Consider the following 22942-nt stretch of genomic DNA (forward strand, 5'->3'; position numbering starts at 1 on the left):
CTGTCTAATTTAATTGCTCAAATTAAAAATATAAAGTAAATTGACGGAAGGAAAATCTCTAGTCAAAGGTATAATCTCCACTTATGGTTCGAATCACTGATCACAGATGCAGAGATAAAATCTTTCATTTACAAATAAACTGGTTATGGTTGTCAACAAGCTCTGACAACCTGCCTAACCTTACTGATTCGATAACCACAACAAGCTCTGTAGTTATTGCCCTAGCCAATTAAGCAGTCCTAAACACGCTCTTAGGATTTAACCTATTGACAGCATTAATCATTAGACTGGCCACCAATTATAACCAACAAACACACACGCTCGGTTTATTTAGGCTATATCATATATTTCCGCAACAACGACTCAAAAGTTTCTACTACAATTGAATCATATCACTTGCCACATGCACTAAAATTACCCAACAATTACGGATTGAGCACTCTTAGATGGCTGTTAATTACTCACACAATTAAACAGTGATCAAGTATTTAATTGCAAGAAATAATCATATGCATAAGTGAACAGGAAATATATAAACACTTGCAAATTAAAGAACGTAGGGAAATCAATTCGATCTCACAGTTTTGTCGAACCAAAGCTTCGATTTAACCTCTGACTAGATGAAGAAATTAGCCACTCCTCATAGTTGAATTGCAGCCAAAAGTACTGGATTGCAAAGGCATTGCGTTTTTACTAGAAAGCAAGGAATAAAAGATGTTTTTCCCGTTGGGGAATATTGTCGAACACCTGGCGTGTGTCAGAGGCCAGTCCAGAGAAAGGAAACTAGAACTAAACTAAAAAAGCTAAACTAGAGGTCCCCTTTGCTTCTGTACGTCCTCTCCTTAAAAAGCCAAAAGTAAGATGACTAAAAGCTATCTCCGGTGGTCCCCACACATGTGGACAAAGTCTCCAAAATTACTCCTTCTTCCAAGTCTCTCTACGTTGCTTTCTTTTAAGAGCCCAAATGACTTATAGCTTTGTGGTCCCCACCAATCCAAGGCCTAAGGATTGAAGCCCTTAGAAGTCTCCATATTCTCCATAAAGTCCCTCCTTTTTGGTAGTTTTCTGCTTCATTCCTGAAATTAAGTCCCGATACCAAATATGAGTAAATATCAGCAATTAACACAATATTTGTCAGGGATAGAAGGGAAAATTAATAATTAAAATACCAACAATTAACACCCTATCATTAAATATCTTATAACATCACAAACTACCCAAATTGTAAATTATGAGAAAATGCTCCAATATGTCACTTATGCAAAAATAAAAATATAATTATGCAATATAAATATAACTATTTTCAATTAATAAAGATAAAAGTTATGTTAGCATATCTTGATATTTCAACCTCCTTTCTTAAAAGTAAATTGAGTTTTATGTTCTTTCATAGAACTAAATTCATCTATAATTGAATCAATGGTAAATTTTTGAACAACTTCCTTTTTTTATGTACATTGTTAGACAGTCATTCAAGAAATTATCTTTTATCTTATTTTGGAGCTTTGTTTTGATTATATTCATAATTGAAAATGTCCGTTCTATAATCAATCTGTCAACAATAGGATAGATCACTCAATTTCTTGTCTTCACCAAGCCTTCAAGTAATTATTTGTATATTTGTATATGAGTCAACAAGAGGATAGATCACTAATTTTAAATTTTTTATCAATTAGGCTAAGTTGTATATTTGTATATGGACCAATAAAGTAATTATTTTTGGTTTAGCCTATTGATAATTATAAATTGAGTCTTTTATTATAATATATCAAATTGGGTCAATTTACTATGGATCATCAAATTATATGTTTAATTTTTTGAACGTTGAATAATTAGCACAATAAAAAATAAATAACTTTTTTTGAAGAAAAAATTAAATCAAGGTTGGCTAATTCACACACACACACAGATATATATATATATATATATGTATATATTAACTCTCATAATATAAACTAAAATTACAAAAAATTAAGGGAGGCAACTTTATCTTATACATATATGAATTAAAATTTTTAAAACTTAGGGGGGGCCATGGCCCCCTCAATTAGAGCTGTTAAGCCAAACGAGTAGCTCGAAAACTCGTTAAGACTCCGCTCGATAAGGCTCGAGTTCGGCTCGTTAATTTCAATTAATGAGTCGAGCTCGAGCTTGAAAAATACTTGTTTAGTTATCGAGTCGAGTAAGCTCGAATTCCCTTCTTTATCGAGTAGTTCGATTGAGCTAGACAAAGAAGGGCATTTTTGTCATTTTAGCAGTCAAAGAGAAGAAATTTGGACTAGGGTTCGATATTGCATCGCTTTATTTCAGCAACCTCCCAAGTCCCAACCCACACCCGCACTCTCCGCCGCACTCCACAGCCAGCAACCTCCCTCTCCACTGCAGTCCACAACCGCAACCCGCAGCCTACAGCCACAACCCACAGCAACCTCTGCCTCTCCACCGCAGCCCACAGCCGCAACCCACAGCCAGCACCTCTGTTTTCTTCCATTAACAATCGGTCCACTGCCACGGCCAAAACCAGTCCAATTTGACTGGTTTCTCTAATCCATCGTTGATTTCTGGTAAGTGTTGTCTCTTTTCATAGGTAAATTATCCCAACATGTACTGTAATAAACTGCATAAATAGCATGTAGCCAACATGTACTTAATTGAATATATCACATAAATCACTTCATAGATCATAACCAGATTATGTATAAGCTTATTCAATTTTTAAATACTATATTGTTGGCAACACTGAATTTAAGGTAACGTGCTATTACCAAGATGAAATTAGGCCAAAATATACTTACACCTGAAGTTTAGTACACTTTACCTGAAGTGTAAATTGTTGAGAAAGTTGCTTTGGCTGGATATGTATGTTGCAATGAGAAGCAAGAGCTTCTTTTTTTTTCTTCCCTGTGAGAGAAAGAAGGAAGAGATGCTTTTGAGTTTTGAGCAACATTACCAGCTTCCTAGAAATAGATCCTTTTTTTTTAATTATGGAGACAACTGCACCCAATCTACAATCCACAGTTTTCAAACTCAGGATAAAACTTGAATCAATAAGCTTTCTGTTCATGGTTCAACTGGATCAATGATATAATATTTTTTAATTATTTTAATATTACATAATTAGGATGACATTGAAATATTTTTTAAAAAATAGTGAAAAATGGTTCAAAAGCCTGGTTAAAAAATACTACTAGTTATGGATGGCACAAGTTCATGACTAGCTTAGTTCTGTTGAGCTGACAAATATTGGGTCAAAATTAGGCGTACTTGGAAGGATCAGTGCACTCTTTTTAGCAGTTGTAGCAGAATGATAATGGAAGAACTCCTGTTAATTTAAATCCCATTTGGAGCTGCTGTGTTATAAAGAAACTCTTCTAATACAAATACTTCTAATAAAAAGTGCTTTTAAATTATCAAACCTAAAGTATTTATGTTACCAAAAATTAGTCACCAAATACTCTAGAAATACTTTTAGTGATCCTCGAAAATAAATACTTTTAGTGCTTAAGAAGATTTTTTTTTCTGCTGAAATTGTTTGTTATTCGTTGCATAAATGGTGCTTCAGGTTTTATTGCTAATTTGGATAAATGCATTTGTAGAAATGGCGAAAAGCAAGCTGAAAATTGTTATTAAATATCATATGGACTTGACTGCATATATTCCTGCATATGTTCCTTATGGATTTGACTCAAGTATATTTTTCCTTTTAAATAATAGGTATGTACAGTCCTCTGTTTCATTCATTCCAAGGATCGTCAACAAATCCTATTATGGAGGTTGGGATTACCCAACAGCTAACTTTTTTCTTGTAGAGTTGTATAGGATTAAAGAGCTATTAAATGAAAAAGCTCTCGATTTTTCTGATCATATTAGGTTTATGGTTGAGAGTATGGCATAAAAATTTGACAAGTATTGGGGTGAAAGCAATGACTTGATGTCTTTGGGTGCTATTCTTGATCCGAGGTACAAAATGATCTTTGTTAATCATACTTTTTCAGTTATTTATGGAGAAGATGCAGCCCCTAGGTACATTGATGAGATTAGATGCATTCTTTATGACCTCTATAATGAATATGTGGATGCTCACATCTCATCTCATAGTGAGGAACCACAAAGAGAAGCTGGAAAACGAAAACATGCAGAAATTTCAAGTAAATCTACCCAAGGGGCTGCTAAAAAACTTGGAGTTAATGTTCTAACTGGGAAAGAAAAATTTCAGATGATTGTTAGTGAAATTGACAAGGCTCCTCCTGAAAAATCAGATTTAGATATCTATTTGGAAGAGGGCAGGTATGTTTGTGATGCAAATACAAATCTTGATGTCCTGGGTTGGTAGAAAGGGGAAAGGTGGAGATTTCCTATATTGTCAAGATTGGCAAGTGATGTACTCGCTATTCCAGTTACAACTGTGGCATCTGAATCTACTTTCAGTGCTGGTGGTAGAATAATCGATGATAGGCGTGCTTCTATGTCTGTTGAAACGGTGCAAATGCTACTTTGTGGGAATGATTGGATCCGCAATCTTCATGGGTTAAAAAACAAGTCTCGTGTAAGTAAAATATATCTTCTACTAGTTGTTTATTTTGCCAGCTCATTTTATCTTGTTAGGAGTTGTAACTTTCTTGTTTTCGTTTTGTAGGAACCACTCGATGTTCCCGAATCATCTACAATTGAAGAAATTGATCTTCCGGACATTTGAAGGCTATTTTCTAGAATATGTGATGCTGTTTTTTGTGATTTGTAAAGCTGGACTTGTGAAATGTACTTTTTATTGTGATTTCTGAAGGGGTTGCTATACTTTTTCTTGTGATTTCTGAAGTTGGACAATTTTTTAGCTATGTAGCAGTTTGTTTGGCTGTAGTTTGTGTGTTTATTTAGCTGGACAAAACCTGTTGTGATATATTGGCTCTTATGGATGTTGTCTCGTATGGAATTAGGCTGTAGTTTGTGTATTTGTTGACTTTTATTTCTAGAGTTTGTGTTGTATGAATGTTATGGTCTTATATGTTGTCTCGGATGAAATGTGGTTAGAGTTTATATATTCTTGAATGAGAATGGCATTGGTTGCCAATCCTAGTAATTTTTGTTGATTTTGGATAGCCAAACTCTGGACAAATTTTTGGATCTATTAAATGGAACTATGCTGGAGCAGGACTTCGTAATAACTGATTGCTGGACAAATATTTCGAAATCGAGCCTCGAGCTCGGACAGATATTTCGAGCTCGAGCTCTTCCGAGCCTGGCTCATTTGTGATAAACGAGTCGAGTTCGAGTTCGAGCCACATTTTCATTTTTCGAGTCAAGTTCGAGTGCATATTATGGCTCGTCCACACGGTCGAGCGAGCTCGAGCCTGGCTCGAATTCGTCACGAGTCCAGCTCGGCGTTCAAATACTCGGTTCGATTAACAGCACTATCCTCAACCTCCCCTTGGCTCCGTCATTGTCTGGTTGCATTGGCATCTGATTGAAATATCTTGGCTGGTTTAAATGAAAAAAAAAATTGTTGGAGATTCGTAAAATATCACTTATCTCTCCTATTTTCAATTTTTATGTAATATTTTTAACCCAATTCAAAATATATGATTTAAAACTAATTTTGAGAGAGTAAAAATAATTTCATTCCAAAGTTGTCCTTTTGTTCTCGTTTCTTAATTGTTATGACAGACTAATTTATAGTTCTTTAACATTTGAAAATTAGTCTGATGCGGTTCTTTAATGAAAAATTACAAGTTTTTAATAGGGTTGAAAGATCCTTTACCTGATTTTATTTTGCAATTTAGACAAAATTAATTAAAAATTTACAAAATATTGAATAATTTATGAAAGATGTAACAATCATCCAAAATACTTTAAAGATGAAGAAAATGACCTTTTTGTACCTTGAAAACACTTTTTTCTAATTTTATTGATGAAAGAGTAATGCTTTGTTTGAATTGCTATTTTTTAAAGTTTTTTTATAAATAAATATACTGCAACAATTTTGATGTTTGTCAAGTAAAAAAGTAATTAAGAAATGTTTTCACGAGGTTTGCGGCTTTTGCCAGGAACTCATTGAGCCGTGACAAAATTCACTCAACACAACGAGGCGACGTCCACGTGTCACTGGGTTCAATATCCAATTCCGAAATCAAAAGCGCCGTTATCCAAATTCACAAAAATATCTAAAGAATCAAGCAAAAATGATTTCTTCTACAACCCTAAGCTTCTCAAACCTCACTACGACGACGACGACAGCCTCGTCCGTCTCCGAACCGAAGTCCAAGTCTGAACCTGCATCTCCATCCGACCAACCTTCCCGAAAAATCAGAAGTAGCCCGCAACTAAACCGGTGGTCCCGTGCTCGCGCAGTCCGTTCTGGCCGGAAACTAGACCGCCGGGTTCAGAAAATTACCAGCACCGCCGGTTCTCTAGTTCGTACTGACAGTAACAATAGTTCTAATTCCATCAATTGGGAAAGTGAGTCGGGTGAAGAGAGTGGTGGGGTCAGCGGAACGGATGAAACGGAAGTAACGGCAGGTGGGAAGTCAATTTACATGGTGTCTGATGGGACCGGCTGGACGGCGGAGCATTCCGTTAATGCTGCCTTAGGGCAGTTTGAACATTGCTTGGTCGATCGGGTTTGTCCCGTTAGTACCCATTTGTTCTCTGGGGTAAGCTAAACTGAATTTAACAGCTTTTACCCTTTTTAAATAGACTCGTACTATTTCTTGACTTATTTGTATTGTTTTCAGTTTCAGTGGTTGAGTTTACATTGAAATTTTGACGTGTTCATAGCACATTTTCACGATTGAAGCCCTTAACTTTAAGTAGATAAAACTTGTGTCCTGTTTGCTAATATTTGCTTCAAAGCATACCCTTCCAGGTATTTTTCCATAAAGTTATTATTTTTGCTGGATTACGGGTTAGATGGGATGCAAATTGGCATTTCTTCAGTTGCCATAGTGTTTGTCATACTTGTGGAGTTCTTATTTCAGGAAGAAGATGCGTTTAATTTGAACTAATGGATCATGGCTTGTATAACAATCGGTAGGGGTTATTTAAGTGTGTGGATAAATCAGTGATCAGCTTAAAAAAAAAAATGAGTGATCACCTACTGATAAGATGGCTTCATTCCGTGGCATCAATAGAAGTTGCCTGACTAACTGATGTCAGTTGAATTTTTAAAGAAAAAGTAATGTCGGTTGGGAAATGGGGTTGTAGAATTGTGTTTCTATATATTAGGCTGTAGACTGAAAAGACTGGCAGATACGAGCTATGATCTTGTAATAGAATGCCAAGCTTTGTGTTCAAATCTTTCTATAAACTTTCCAACATTATTTTCTAAGAAAGCACTTGCAATTCACTCATCTGTCATGTTTCTTCTGATTCTTTTGTGAGATTCCAAAAACATTTGACGTATCCTGGTTATGGTTTCCAATTGCACAAAGCACTAAAAATTGTATTTAGAAGGGGAGAAAGTGTTCTGCGGTTTCTTTGCCTGCAACTGCAAGCAATCATCCTGAACTTTTTAAGTATGAGCTCTTGTTTTATTGGAACTTTTCAAGTCTATGTTTCAAGACCTCATTGAGAAATAAGTATCTCAATAGTTATCCATGTTTCTTGTGGTACTTTGTTGTTCTCTTAAATGATGCACTGTGCCAATGCCATAATGAAGGCATTAGAAAAGTGCAAAATAATAGCATGGAGACACACTCTGGCTTCTAGGTGGGTATGTTTTACTTCTTTTCTTTGTGAAGACATTTGAGACTTCTAATGAAGTAATTAGCATGACTTGGTAATTGATGAAGCTGTTTGAGCGACACCTTGAACTTGAGATGGGCTTGACCTAGCATAATCTGAGTGAGATTGTTAATTGGCAAATGGTTCTTTTTTTTTTAATCAATTCTAAGTGTGTACTTCTAGATCGTGTGTTACTTCTTGTAGCTGACACTTCCCTTTGGTCATTTTGCTGCAATATTTTTGAAACTCCAGATTGATGATGTTGAGCGGTTGATGGAGGTTATCAAGCAAGCAGCCAAAGAAGGAGCAATGCTTGTCTATACTCTGGCTGACCCCTCCATGGCTGAATCTGCCAAACAAGCATGCCAGCTTTGGGGTATACCATCAGCTGATATCCTTGGTCCAATAACAGAATCAATTGCATCCCACCTGGGTGTTTCACCTTCAGGGCTCCCGCGTTGGGCTCGTGGACGGAGCAGCTCCCTTAGTGAGGACTACTTCCGCAGGATCGAAGCAATTGAATTCACTATAAAGCAAGATGATGGGGCCTTACCCGAAAACTTGCATAAAGCAGATATTGTTCTTGCTGGTGTGTCTCGCACTGGAAAAACACCACTTTCAATATACCTGTCACAAAAAGGATACAAAGTGGCAAATGTTCCTATTGTAATGAATGTAAAGTTGCCAAGTGCTCTTTTTGAGATTGACCCAGAAAAGGTTTTTGGTCTCACTATCAATGCTGTTGTTCTGCATACCATCAGAAGTGCAAGATCAAGGACCTTGGGCTTTGCTGAAGGAATAAGGAGCAACTATTCTGAAATGGACCATGTAAAAGAAGAGCTGGAATTTGCTGCTAAAATTTTTGCCCAAAATCCTGTCTGGCCAGTCATTGGTGAGTACTTACAGACTTCTCATAGTATGTTCGGCTAAATATCTGATATTATGTAATTATCATTACAATCATCAAAATTGGGACATGAAGATACTTTTGGACATCCTTAGCAACCAAGTAACCTAGGATGATACAAGATTAACACAGTGGTAACTTCTAAGTGCAAATATTTATTTTAGCTTGGTTGGTTGTTATTAACCTGATTTTGTACTGTATTGTTTCTGGGCATGGTTGCAGAAGTCACAGGGAAGGCAATTGAAGAAACAGCAGCGATTGTACTAAGACTTTTCCATGATAGAAAGAATAGGTGCTCAATGCCAAGAATTTCCAAACGCTATTAGATAGATTGGGAGCTATTTGCTGCTGAATATCCTAGGGATCTGACATTGAGGCCGAAACAAGAAGATGTCAGCGAATGTATGGGTCTAGGCATCTAGTCCAGCAAATTATTGCTTACTAAGTTGGGAGCTGCTGAAGGTACTTTCTGAAGTTCTAAAGTACAGAAGTTTCAGATTGATCATCTTACATGCCATTGCAACAAAGTAATAATTGTAAAGCCATGGGATTCTCTTTTACCGGTCAATCTTCATATAATTTACTTGAAATGAAAGAGAAAGTCGGGCAAATGGAGGAGAAGAGGGATTGGGGAGGTCCACTCGCGTTTTTGCACATATCTAGTTGCTTTAGCAATGACTTCTATAATCAAACATGATATTTGATGAGCCATTGCCTAAATAGTTGAAATTACTGGAAGAATGCCCAGTTTATGGTTCGGCTAGATTATACTTTCTCCAAAAAGAGTAAAAGTAAGAAGATTTAGTGGTTTCACGTCCAACATAATGCTAGAACGTTTTTTAGCAGGAAATGCTGCTGAGTGCTAATTCATGTACATGTGCTTTTTTTTTTTTTGTTTTTTGTTTGTGACTTCTCTGCTTTGAGTGTGTATGCAAATTGGAATGCGAAAAGTTCCTTTTTTTCTTGATTCTCCTCCACATAAAATTATGAGTTACAGACCTTCATCCAAAGAATTTCTATAGTCTAATCCATCGAGAATATGTCAATCAATCAAGAAACATGAGGGATTCTCCTTGTGATGAATTAATTGTTCTTCTCCTAGGTAAGGTGAATTATTAAGTCCTCAGGTCTGAACAATATGAAGTTCAAGTTCCCCCAGTTATTTTAATCAATCGAATGCTTTTGTACCATAAAATGTTTTAGAACCATTTAAGGCTAGAATCTGCACACGTATAGACATGTTCGGTGCTGTACACTGTTACAATTCACTTTATTGCCTACCCACATGGCAGCCGCAACTATAAGTTTAATGTCTAAGGGAACCTGATTGGGGCTAAACAGGATTACTTTCTAGCTCTTCATTTAGCTTGGCAGTCATGGATGGATCCAACACAAAAAGGTGCATCACATCATCTCTTTCCTAACACTTTTGAATGGTAGAGCTCAAGATTCCATCTTTGTCATAGTGCATTCTGCTGTTGTCTTCATCTTGTATATTATATAGTTAAGAGTAGCCTTAGAAAAGCGAAATCTGCAGAGAATGATGCGCCTGTAACGAAAGGCATTAGCTTTTCAATCTGTTTTTACTGTTTTCTATTCATTCTTCTTGTCCACCATCTTGTGCCCAGCTGCTTAACAGGAAAAAAAAGCAGAATTTTTTCCCCAAACATCTATAACCAACTTTCTAGTGCTCATCTATATACTATGCTGGCTTCCAGTTTTGGCCAGACACTTTGTTTGATGCCATTTACCAGATTAGAGGTGGGAATGCCTGATTGCTTTCGCGGTCATCAATTGAGGCCATTGTCACGTCCAGTGAACTTGTTCATTGATAGTGTGAAGTAGATGAGTAGTATTGTTCCCATGCTTGATCTGTAAAAGTTGAGGATAATGAAAATGTCAGTCAGTAATTGTCCTTCAAGAAAGAGAAACTGAGATTAGTCAGAGATGTACAGCTTCAGGATGAAAATTCATGGTATCTTGTGGGATTTGTTTTGACTTGCATATGTATAAAGTGTAGCGTATATATCTAGTGAAGGCCATTACCAAAACTTATCATTATCAATCTCCTTGTTTCTAATTTATAGATTGATAATCCTAATTCCTCTCCTTGAGCAGTGGTCCAGGATCCTTGAATTTTCCAAGTCATCCTCTGGAAATGCTAAAAGACATCCTTTGAGTGGAAGATAGGGTTAACAAAACGGTGGCATGGCCTGCCATGACTTTTGGTTCCCTTTGTTATTAGAATATCAGTCAATAGATTGCAGAGGATCTATAAATATATCAGCTGGACTCGAGCATGCTTAGACTAATATACTAAATCCAGCTTATAAAAAGAGGAAAAAATCAGTCATCTGCCATCTGGTTTTGGATTCTTTTGCCCCAAACATTTTTCTCTAAAATAAATAAAGGGGAAGTGAAACGGACTTACAATGTGGCAAAGAAGAAAAGGATTCTTCTGGGGTCAATAGTCCAAGAGGGAGAAGATGATCGTCTTAAACTGAATCTTCTGCTGGCGGTGCTGATCCTGCTTTCGGTTGGTCCGGCAAGGCTGCCGGTCATGATAGTTATGGGATTATGAACTTGTGGGCTGTGGGAGTGCTCGGTGGCGCCCACCACCGCCACCATCGGCTTTTCAGGCGTGCTACTGCTACCCCCTTGCAATAAAGAAGCTGCAATGAAACCATGCAGAAAATTACAATATAGCACGTGGTTAAGAAGCCTCCCATCTCCTATTGTGATCCTAACTCTTAGCTTCTAATGTTACCTGCATGTGCAGGAAATGCCATGACCTGATGACAGAATAGAAACCTTAAAAAAAAATAATAATGGAACCACAAAAGGAATGACAGTCTTTTAGGGTGCATATTAAAAATAGCAGACTTGAAAAAAGCCATGTTCAAAGTCCCATTTCTCAAGGAAAGTGGACAACTCCAACTCCAACCCCAAATATTTAAATGTCACCCAAAATGAGATATTGTATGTCTGCTAGCAGAATAGAAAGCAAAGAATTAATTATATGTTGCAATTTTGGATTACGTGCAGCATTCAGAAAAGCTTCACATGCCCTTGTGGTTTTGTTCTGTATGGTATCATTTCTCTTTTGTTATGGAAATTGAACTCGGGATTCTATCTTTCAAACAATTCTCAAACTTTTTAACCGTTATGACTGAATTCATTGCAGATAAAATGATAGTAGCTTACTGGAGCCCCGACCTTCTTTAGCTTCTCTGCTGGAGTATTTTATCCAAGAAGCTGCCAGTCATATCAATTATTATGAGGAATAATGACCTAGGAAGCCGCCTCAAGTATTATTAGGTAATTAAAATTCTCTTTTTATATAATGACGATGAAGATAAATCCACATGGTATGACAAAAACGGTGGCTGGGGGTGGGGGCGGGGGGTTATCCAGCTTCCAATTGCGTTACTTAAAAGGCTGGCTGTTAATGGATTGATGGCAAGTACGTGGCGCAGTTTTCGGCATGACAAGTACCTACGGAATTATTAATATTTTTGTCAGTGTTTCCCTTTGTATTTACATTATTGCCCCTATCAAACTAACCGTCTAAATCACTCCTCCTTCTGAGACGTCCCATGAACATGGAACCCAGTCTCTGTGCCTATATCAGATCGATCTTATGCCAGAGTTCATTTTGAATTATTGTACATAAGAAACCATTAAAAAAAAAAAGAAAGCAAGAAAGAAAGAGAGAAACCAATATGATTTTTTACAATGTCAAAGCAAGAGGATTGACGATAAGGAAAATTTAGTTATACAAGTGATTTGACCTCTTGGACTTTTTTTAACTCGGATACAGACAAGGTCTGGGTTGAAAAACAGATCCTACAAATGCTTGAATTGATGCTTCAGAAATGAGATGAGCCAAAAGGATTTTAATGCAGTGAAGAATCTGATTCCATTTCATTTGGAAGCTACAGCCTGCAGAATGGAGGAAAATTGACAGGTTTTGTTACTGCCAATCCCTCTTTGTCATTTTATTGAACAGAGAAAATGGCCTTGATAACAAAAATTTTTGGCACACGTACTCAAATAACTTGGGATAAATTCTTGAGGAAGCCAAAATAGCAGCCCCAATTTTACTCCGAGATAGTAATATAATTGTTGGGTTTGAGTTTTATCCCAGCAATCGTTTATTTGGATAAAATCCTAGCTCATATTATTATGATTGAATACACGACACATATGTAAAATTTAAATTTTAAATTTAAATTAAAATTAATTATTATGCATCTAACCATGTATACATTGACAATGCATCAGAGATTAGTTCTGAAAGTAATTATGACAAAGAAACGGTTCCAAAACATGGTCACGTTTTGATGATCAATGTAATTACTTCACGTAGACGCCAAGCTCTTTGACAATATTCTAGCCATCCCAACAAATCTTCCTTGATTTTTCAGGAAGTAATTTTTTTTTCTCTTTCGGTAAAAGAACAATTATCAAGAGAGAGAGAGAGAGAGAGTTGCTTGATTACCTCTTGGTGAAATTGCAATGGAGCCATAGTCTCTCTCACCATTGGCAATGGGATTGGACTTCTTTTCGCCACCTCGCTCCTGCGACGCTTTTCTTGAAAGGCTTCTCTGTAACTTTTTTTTTTTTTTTTAATCCACAAATTGACAAGCGTATATTAGGGACAAAAAGCACATCCTTTATAAATTCTAGCAATCGTCTTTCTAAACCTACTGTAGCAATTGCTCAAAAAAAATGTTTATCATTTTAAGTACTAGACTTTCCAAGGTTGAAGTTGGTCGGCGTTTGCAGAAACTGATGACGACTAAAATTCTGTGGAATGGGAATACTTGCTAGCCTCTTTATTTTCAACGTTTCATAAATGAACAGAAGCCATAATGAATAGGCATTTAAGTGAGCTTTCAAGGTAGGCAAAAAAGGCAGTAGTATTTAGAGAAAGAAAATGGAAGAGAAATGATGGTCAAGACCAAATAGGAAAATACGAAGAAAAATATAAACATATTTTGAGCCATAAGTAAAGCTTCATAAGATGCAGAATGATTGCAAAGAGAATTGTAGAGTATATTAATCAAGGAGAAGAAGTAACTGTAATTCTGGAGTTGGCTTTGATATCTTTGTCAGTACTGAGATGTGATGCGAAACGCTCTATATCCACTATGAAGCTATCAGATGCTTTCCGGGCTGTGTAGTCCTCCACACCATTTGTTTGATGGGAAACTGATATTTCCTGGGCACCTTTGTCTACCAATTCACTGACTTCATTGATTGAGCTCAGATTCTCAGACCCCATATGTTCCTGCAGCTGCATAATTGTCCAAGACAAGGACATGCAGATAAATTAACTTTACTTATCCAACATCATATTAATTGGAGAACCCTAAAGAGAGAGAGAGAGAGAGAGAGAGGCAGAGAGAAGTGAAGAAAGAAATCGATTCGGTTTTGAAGTAGTAGTCCTATCAGGGGGTTCCAACCTCCAACTTCCAACGAAGCGGTTGTGGAAACAATCTAGAAGAGTAGACATGAAGAAAATACAAAATTATAGTAATAGAAAGGACAAGCGAGAAGAAGCTCTGGTTACCAGCTTTGGATTTTCCATAATTCCCCAACAACTTCCGACTTTCGGAGGGGAAAGATGGTGAAAACAAGAAGGCCAGAGAGAAGATTGAGAGAAAAAGAGATTTGGAGGGTGACACTAACACCAACTTGCGTACCCCCAGTTGGCCGAGGGCAAAATCACTATCTACTAGTACCTGATCCCATTTGATGCCAAAAAAACAATTAGCAAGCTAGTAGGATAGTCAACTTTGTCTTTAGGACTAAAGAAACTTAGTACTACTTAATATTGAGGTAATTAATAGAATTTCTTAGTACTACTTAATATTGAGCTAATTAATAGAATTTCTTCTCATGAACCAAATGAAAGGCTTCAGTTTTCATTCAACTACTTCTAACTGCTATCTATGGTTATTCATTTATGGCGTTGAAATATGTTGACAAACCTGAACACTTGCGCAAAGTCTTCCTCTTCTTCAACTTCGTGCTGTCTTTTCTTTCCTTATCAACCAATGAAACAGTTGCAAAAACTCACACGGCAAGAAGTTGGATACGCATGAAGAGATGTTGGAAGTGATAACGTGCAGGGGTTCTAACCGATGTGTTTATGTTTTTGATTGCAACTGAAAGGCTTTTACCAGTAGTATATAGCACTGGAGGATAGGAAAGAAAGGTTCATCTGAGAAGATGAGAGAGCATCAGAGAATTTCGAGGATGATTAGAGAGAGAAGAGGAGAGGTAAAGTGGGAGAGAGTTGGGATTGGAAGAGAAAAACTTGGTACAAAAATTCTTGTTTTCGTGCAGGGAGTGGAGACTTTTAAAGGTTTGGTCAGGTTGGGGTTCTTGATGATCAGGCTTTGCTGTTATCTGTTATCTGCTTTACATGTGTGACTTTGTTATCTTTAGCTGTTAATATATATCTATATATTTTTGTTTGCTTGTAATCAACTTACTTAAAGAATGTTTTAGAGTTCTATTCATGTATGTGGAGGTCTACCCTCGTTATGGTACAGCCTACGTCATTAATAATGCTTATTGAAAAGGGTTAACAAGTTAGGCCACAAATAATGATTATAGGGCATGCATTGTCAAAACATTAAACATCTACTAGTATTCATTTTCGTACTTTTTGTGCTGTGAATTTTCGGCCTCATAGACTGACTTTGTTGCACTAATACAATCACAGAATCTCTCCTCAATTGTGTGGAACAAGATACGAATGATGTGTTTAACGATTTTAGTCCCCAAACTTTGAACGAAAGCAAATCCATATCCAATATTTTAACTTTCGAACACATTTAGCACCTTTGACAACAGATTTTTTCACACAAGGCTAATTTTAAAGTAGGCTTCAACAATTTTTGTGGTTGTGTCAGTTTTCCTCAATAAATTTTACAGTTTCACACTTTTTCGAAAATATGCTTAACTTAAATAGTATATAATGTGGCTTCAATTATCCTTGGACGCAATTGCCAAACGTCATAGTGCAATTAATACTTGGACCATATTTCCTCATTACTTTCCCGTTTTGGCCGAATCGAATGAATAAAAGTAATGATCTTGACTTTGAAATTATCTATCCAGTGGACATAAGCCACTCTAGCCACCCGTGTCATCGTTTATCCAGAAAAGATGAGCAAAAATTCGGCTGCTGTGAATTGGTACGGGCATGAAGACTCGAGCCTAGAAAATGAGGGAAAGGATAGACTTTGATGACGAGCTGAATTGACGCAAAACTAATTTGCCAAGGGCTATACGAAATTTTCTCCAAAATGGTTCTATCAGGTAGTTGAAATAGTTGTCAAAAAAAATTCAAAATTGTGCAAAACTGTCGTGAAGATACATTCTTGCGCAGACATTAAATTGTTAAGAAAGCCTTCGAATTGCGATTTCTTGACTCCTTTTGATCACTTTCAGCATGTTATTATTGATTTGTGTTATTCCAATTACTAATATTATTAGCAAAATTAACGAGATAAAATACGAGATAAATTAATTATAATATATGCAACGTTTTGTTCTCCTTGCAATACCTTAGCTCATTTTGACCACTTTAACTCATTCTTATTGATTTATCGAGTTAATTCTACTAAAGTTATTATTAATTAGATTTAAACAGAACAAACTTGAGGTGCAAATTGTATAAAAACGAAAATTTAGGATGTGAAGTATTCATATTGAAATTTTAGAGTGTAAAACGAGAAAATGATACAAGTTTTAAAGATAGAAAGTGGAGGGAGTCCAATAAATATTGAACAAATATATGTGAACACCGAATTCAAACAATTCCTGTGCCATCTTGCGGTAGATAATAAATATTTTAGAACCGATAAGGGAAAACATGGCAAGAAATGGGAGAGGACAGGTAGCCCCCGAGACAGGCGACAGTGCGAACACTTGTTTTTTAGTAAATCCCCAGTTGGGGTTGGGTTGGATTGGACCACGTCTCGCCGCTCGGCCCTTTCTGGCATGCCAAATTGGCCTATGCAGCTGTAGCCCGCCCACCCCCCGGCCGGGCATCTAGCTGCACCTTTCCATCGCTTGGCCCCTCTCCTCCGGAATCCTCCTCTTATATTCGACTACTATTGACTTCCAAACGGCGGGTATGACTAAGAACTAGAAACCAAACAAAATATAACAAAAAAATATTAATAGAAGTTGTTTGGATAGAGTGTTATTTGGAATAATTACTGTAACACTTTTTGTGATGTGATGTATGTGAGATAAAAAGATAATTAGAAATATTAAAAAGGTGGATTAGGAAATATGTTTATGATGCAAGCGAAATATTATTTTGAATAATTTCACTATATTGTTTCTAGGATTCTAAGATGGCAACACATGAACTTGTATTAATAGAAACATATAATTTACGTAGTCATTTTGAAAGCCTCAAATATCTACATTCTTTCAAAATTTCACCAGTCGCATCAAATTTTAGATGACCGAAAAAGGTGTCCAACGCATAATTTACGTAGTCATTTCGAAAGCCACAGAACTTAGAAATTTCGAGTTTATTATTTACTACTGAGTACGAGTTTCTTCTCCCACGTAAAACGTTGAATTAAAAAAAGTAGATCAGTTAAGGTAAAGAACAAAATCAAGGCTGGTAGTGAATTAAAGTAATGAACAAATCAAGACTTTGAAGCGTTGGTAGCTTAGATGTAAATGACAAATAATTTTCAACCTTCTTATCTGTTTTTAATTTCTTCCACAAAACTCGTGAAGTTTATAGTAGAATATATATATATGTAGGAAATGCACAGCATCAAAAGTCAAACCGGACCTCTAATTGATTTCTTTCTACTTCTGAGTGATGAAGCAATAGATTCATGAATGTAGAGACAGATTCAAGTCCCTTAGCCTGCAGGAGAGGCAAAGGGCCCCCTCCAGCTTCACAGACAAGGTTTGACATTCCAGTTGATATTCATTTTGATTAATATGCACATGTTTGTTTTTTTTTTTTTTAAATATATATATATAGAGACTGAACCTTGCGATATATATATAAATATGAATATACGTACAGAAATCGAATGTAAAATAAATTTTGCAACTTAAATTTTTCAAAGAAAAGATAAAATTAGAAGAACGAATAGGAGACTGGGATATAATTTCCAGCAAATTAAAGCAACTGACAGCATATGTTACTAAACATATCAAATGCAGGATTACCATATGATTGAGAAGGCAGACATCCTCATCTTGTCATTGGGTTTTCCATTCATTGCTGATTGCGTGTAGGCTTCAATTAGGGAAAACCTTTTCATGTTGTCACACTCAACTTCAAAATCAGGAAAAAAATTTGAGATTATTTGCTTGCTCCTCGAATCTTCATCAACGAACATTAATACTTGACGTTACCTATTCTCATTGAACTGGAAATAATTCAAATTATGCCTTGATCAAAGCTACAAATAAGTGATAACCACTGGGTTCTGTCTAGTGGGCAGAGGTGAGGGGACCTTGGATTATTTGGTAGTTCAGAATTGTTGGGAATGAAATCAAACAATAATTTGAATCTGGAGAGACGATTAATTATCATCCACTAAACAAGAACTTGGATTTTAGTGAAGTCCACTTCATTGATGTAATCTGATTATCGCCTTTATCATTGCAAGATTGAAAAGAACCGTGAGTAGGTCCTGTTAAGGCAGAAGAATCATCTTTAGTGCAGCAAGATTCATCATTTCCCTGCTATATAAGACCAACCAAGGAGGTTGCACTTGAGTTACTGTTCGGTGCTCTAAGTCGGCCCCGTGTTACACGATGGCAGGACCATTTCTTTTCCAACACAAACTGTCTTAGACTTCATCTGAAATTTTTGTAGAAAAATATGCTGTAGCAAAACCGTCTCTTTTCTAGCAATACGAGTTACCGTCCCCGTTGGATTGCTATTTTTTAAAATCTTTGTAGAAAAATATACTGTAACGATTTGCTGCATACGAGGTAAGTAGGTGATTGAACAATATGTAAAATGTAAAAAAATTTTAGTGGAAAATTACAATCAAAACACCAAAGTTTTTGTAGAAAAATATACTATAACGATGTGATGTATATAAGATAAAATGATAATTGGAAAATGTGTCGAAAGATTTTTTTTTTTTTTTTTGGTTGTGAAAATTAGCAATCTGGACAAGGCCTTTCATTTCTTCCCCCAGTAATATTCTTGAATCTTTTTTGTTTAGGTCCAAAAAACCCCTCCCCTTGGATAAAAGAATTGGGGAATCGAAAACCCTATGATATTGTTATTTATTAAGCAAGTTAGTTGGGCAGTTGATGAGATAGCCTTGGTCTAGTAGTTAAAATAGAGACTCCAAAATTTATAAGTCTTAGGTTTAAATGTTCCTTTCCCCACTCTACTTCTTAAATCTCACCCATCTCCGTCCGGTCCGGTCGGAAAAAATAAAAAAAAAAAAGAAAAAAGAAAAAAGTTAGTTGGGCGGTTAAAACTTAAAAACACATCCTTGCAAGTTACGCAGAAAGAAGAGAGGATAATGTTATGAGAGCCACAATGCATTGAACAACAATTAGTGGCGGAATTATTAGTAAGCTACCAGTACAATCATACAATGCCCAACAATGAAAGTGATGTTCAGCACAAACCTCTTTTAAAGCTTTGATTTTAATCGTGGTGGCGATGCCTTCTTCATAAACAGGATTGGGGCTCTCCCAGAACTGACATTTCAACAGCTCAAATTCATTATAATCAAGGAAAGTGAATATAATGTGTTGTTGGTAATGATAGCTACATCCACGCCATTAGCAACCGATAAAGAGTGGTTAGGAGTCCTAAGGCTAGTTGACCCTAAAGCAGGTGATGGTGCTTAAAGTAAGCACTACAGCCAGCAAGAGTCCAACATAACAACTTATATAGAAGTGAAAAATATATAATCACACAATTATTAACATATTGTTCGCTTCTTCCAAACTTACAAACCTATCCAGACTTGTTCTCGGTTGGTTAATTTGGCTTATTATAGTTTCTGATTTTGGATATCAATTTTTTTTTTTAATGTTTCCATTTGCTTTTGTATTTATAAATTTTTTAATAGCTAGAAAAAGAGCTAAAATTCATAGTTTATTAAAAAGTATTTTTTTTATTGATTCTAATTATTTTCTATAATCACTTTAAATAATTTGGTTTTGCAAAATTTAGAGCAAACGAGGACCAGGCCACAGTCTGGAAACTTCAACCTTAATTGGATGCTTTCACTATTAGTATTAGAGTAAGGCTTCATTACCACCAAATATTATGTTAGTTGAGCTTAGCTTGTCGGAAATTATTAATACGTGAGAGATTCTGTATTCGAAACCTCTTACCTACACTACTTAAAAATATATTTAAAGAAGGAAATTAATAAGTATGTTCTCTTGGTCGGTCGGTCGCTCCAACCAAACACTATCACCAGAATCATTCCAGGGTCCCTAATTAATTTGCCAACCTGCGAGTTATGACTCATTGAGAACTAAGATATTCCAATTTGGCCCAACCAAACAAAAAAAATTTTCCAATTTGTTTCCTTTTTTGGTTGTTAGTTACAACTTTTTTTTTTTTTTTTTTTTGTTGTTAAATTGGCTGTATCGTCCTCAAAGTCCATTTAACTTTTTTTTAAGCAATTACTCTTCTAATCATGATTCATGATCAGCTAAGGAGGCAGGCTTATTAGGTACAAGATGCTAAGCGTCTGTTGGGCCATCACTCCGTCTAGTGCATATCTTTGACCAAAGTCCAAATTTGATGGTCCGAGTACCAAACAAACCAAAACAGATCCACAAAGCCCGGACCTATGCAGGGCGTCTTATAAAGTTTAAACTCGTTTAAAAGCGGAAAGTTTTATCCACGACATTAAGTTCAAAAGCGGTCATCATCAATCGAGACTCGAGAGCTGCACCAACCACCCGCAGAACTTTTGTAGGATTTGAGTCTTACTAGAAAATCTGGCTTTAAGGCCCTCTGCCTTGGTATATGCATGGCCTGGAGAATTGATTCGTAGGACTGATATATGGGCTCTTCCTGGTTTCTGAATATAATCACTTCTAAAAACTGCTAGAAGTCAAGGAAATTGTTGAAAGACGGCCTGTTACTTTATTCTGCATGGAACATATAGGATGATAGACCCCTAATTAGAAAATACTAGTATTATACTTATATAATGCATGTTTGTAAATATAATTAAAAAAAAACTTTCATATTTTATATATTTTAAAAATATGCTAAAAAAATACTTGTACTTTTCAATGAACCGTATAAAATACATAAATAAATTTTGACATACTTCACTAATTATGCTTTAATTTTTGAAAAAAATTTAAAAATTTTAATACTGAAAATGACTTACCTTCCTAGTTAGATACAAAATTAATAGCGACATATAATATAATTCTATAGATTTATATACGTAAAAGTAATAAGGTGATAAAATTTTAATACATTTAACGTCTCATACATAGAACAAGAGTTAAAATTGGTATAAATATAGATAATCCTTGACGAATATAATGATTTAGCCATATTCTTTGTTTCGTAGCGTTAAAATATATTCGTACAATTCACTGACATATTATATGCGTAGATTTGTTGAACACGTATCTTTATACTGAATCTTTAATCATACTTTTAAAAAAAAAAAAAAATTACATGTTACACGTATGTATAATATAATATGTCGTATTAAACTTGACCTGCATTTTTATAACTACAGATCAACTATTGTCAGCTAAATGGTCCATATATGAGATTACTTTTGTAATGTGTCGTCAATCAACAACATTAACCTTTTAGTTACGTACTGGAACGTGCATGGTGCTACAGATCTTAAGTCCTCCCGATTCCTCCTGAGCTTTAATATTGTATGCTTTTGCGCCGACTGCCATTTCACAGCAATTAGGGGCGGAATAAAAGGTGACGGAGAGAATTGGGTGGTTTTGTAGTTGTCGAAGTATACATTTACATTTAAGAGGAGCTCTGCACTTTCATGATGAAAAGCAGGGGCATACTTGCAACTTTCTCCAATTGTAGTATTTAGTCCTTAATTTGATGATATTAAACACCGACTCCATTAGCAGCCAGTTTAATTCTGAGATTTGTTTCAAATATCATATAAATCATTTCACCAAAATGATGAGAACCCTAGCTATGAGTGATTTGACCCACAAAGTTCAGAAGAGTGAACTTGGATCCCTACATGTTATAGAAGTTTAATGTAATGCACACAAATAAAAAGGGTCTCAGCAGAAAATTTTAAAATTAATTTGAATTTAGTTAAATGTAAGCCCATTTTTGTAAATTTTCCATGTTTGTCACAATTACATTCAACATTATAATGTACTCTAGGATTCATGAAAAGGTAGATTGGTCTTCTATATATTCCAATAGTGTTGTGGTTTAAAAGAATATTTTGAGGGGTTTTTGAAGGTGAAACAAGAAAAGGGGATTCGTATGGGATTGAAGCTTAGAATATGGAACAGCAAACTCGGTCTTTTTGGCTTGTTATGGAACAAGCGCTATGAATGATGATCATTTTATTAATTATTAGGCGTGCCCTAACATACTGAGTTTCAATTAATACTTCTCAATTCATTGATAAACATTTCACAACGAGAAGACCAATCAATACATACGATGCACTTTGCAAATCATTGAAGTTGATCCAATTATCTCTGGTCAAAGTGCCCAATGGAAAAAAAAAATATATAAAATGCTAATAATGCTGAGATGAAGTGGTCCTTATCTGTGTGCAATGGCTATTGTGACAGACTCAGAACAACCCTCCACCTAATCGATGGCCCGGGATTAGTTGACGGGTCCTACGTGCACATGATTCTTCTGTCAACCCACTTGGTTAATATCATCAATTAACTTTCGAATAGATTAAGATAGTTGATTGCTAAGTTACAAGAACTAAGTTGTCTTGTTCAGAGGATCTCAGTTTAAGGGCCTGTAACTAACTAAGGGACTGTCACGCTGAAATGTCAACAGTCATGCACTTGTTAAGAAGTACAAACATTATTGCCCTGATCGAGGGTAATCAAAATTTGTCACGGCAATTTTTCTTTTTAATATGTCCATCAATCATTGCCAAACCCAAAAATTATTCTATGAATAAAAAAACAGCTAAGTAAGAAAGCCGTGGCATGACAGCTCTCTCACAACATAATCAATGTTGCCAAAAGAACTAGCTCGGGCTAATATAAATAGCTACGAGGGGTTGCTAATCATCTCAAGATAAAAGAGCTTAAATTCATTGAAGACAATCTGTCTTCTGC

General features: G+C 35.8%; 2 protein-coding genes across 5 annotated transcripts; one reads left to right on the forward strand and one right to left on the reverse strand.

The window, feature by feature from the left end:
• The first annotated feature begins 6147 nt into the window (after positions 1-6147).
• LOC113763734 (probable pyruvate, phosphate dikinase regulatory protein, chloroplastic) lies at positions 6148-9585 on the forward strand. Its single transcript, XM_027307644.1, has 3 exons — positions 6148-6647; positions 7969-8608; positions 8846-9585. Exons 1-3 carry the CDS (start codon positions 6177-6179, stop codon positions 8947-8949), a joined length of 1215 nt encoding a protein of 404 aa, XP_027163445.1. The 5' UTR covers positions 6148-6176; the 3' UTR covers positions 8950-9585.
• A 197-nt stretch (positions 9586-9782) lies between these two features.
• LOC113760650 lies at positions 9783-15034 on the reverse strand. 4 transcript variants are annotated; one of them, XM_027303317.1, is made up of 6 exons: positions 14620-15034; positions 14199-14370; positions 13707-13922; positions 13125-13236; positions 11055-11295; positions 9783-10495 (listed from the first exon to the last, which is right to left on the reverse strand). In XM_027303317.1, the coding sequence occupies exons 2-6, from the start codon at positions 14214-14216 to the stop codon at positions 10414-10416; spliced, it is 669 nt and encodes a 222-aa protein (XP_027159118.1). In that variant the 5' UTR covers positions 14217-14370; positions 14620-15034; the 3' UTR covers positions 9783-10413. The 4 variants fall into 4 exon arrangements, with proteins under 4 accessions (XP_027159118.1, XP_027159119.1, XP_027159117.1 ...); XM_027303318.1 differs by having other exon boundaries at positions 13125-13230; positions 13707-13925; XM_027303316.1 differs by having other exon boundaries at positions 13707-13925.
• Positions 15035-22942: the final 7908 nt, after the last annotated feature.

The sequence above is a fragment of the Coffea eugenioides genome, chromosome 2, assembly GCF_003713205.1.
Source record: "Coffea eugenioides isolate CCC68of chromosome 2, Ceug_1.0, whole genome shotgun sequence".
Taxonomy (NCBI): domain Eukaryota; kingdom Viridiplantae; phylum Streptophyta; class Magnoliopsida; order Gentianales; family Rubiaceae; genus Coffea; species Coffea eugenioides.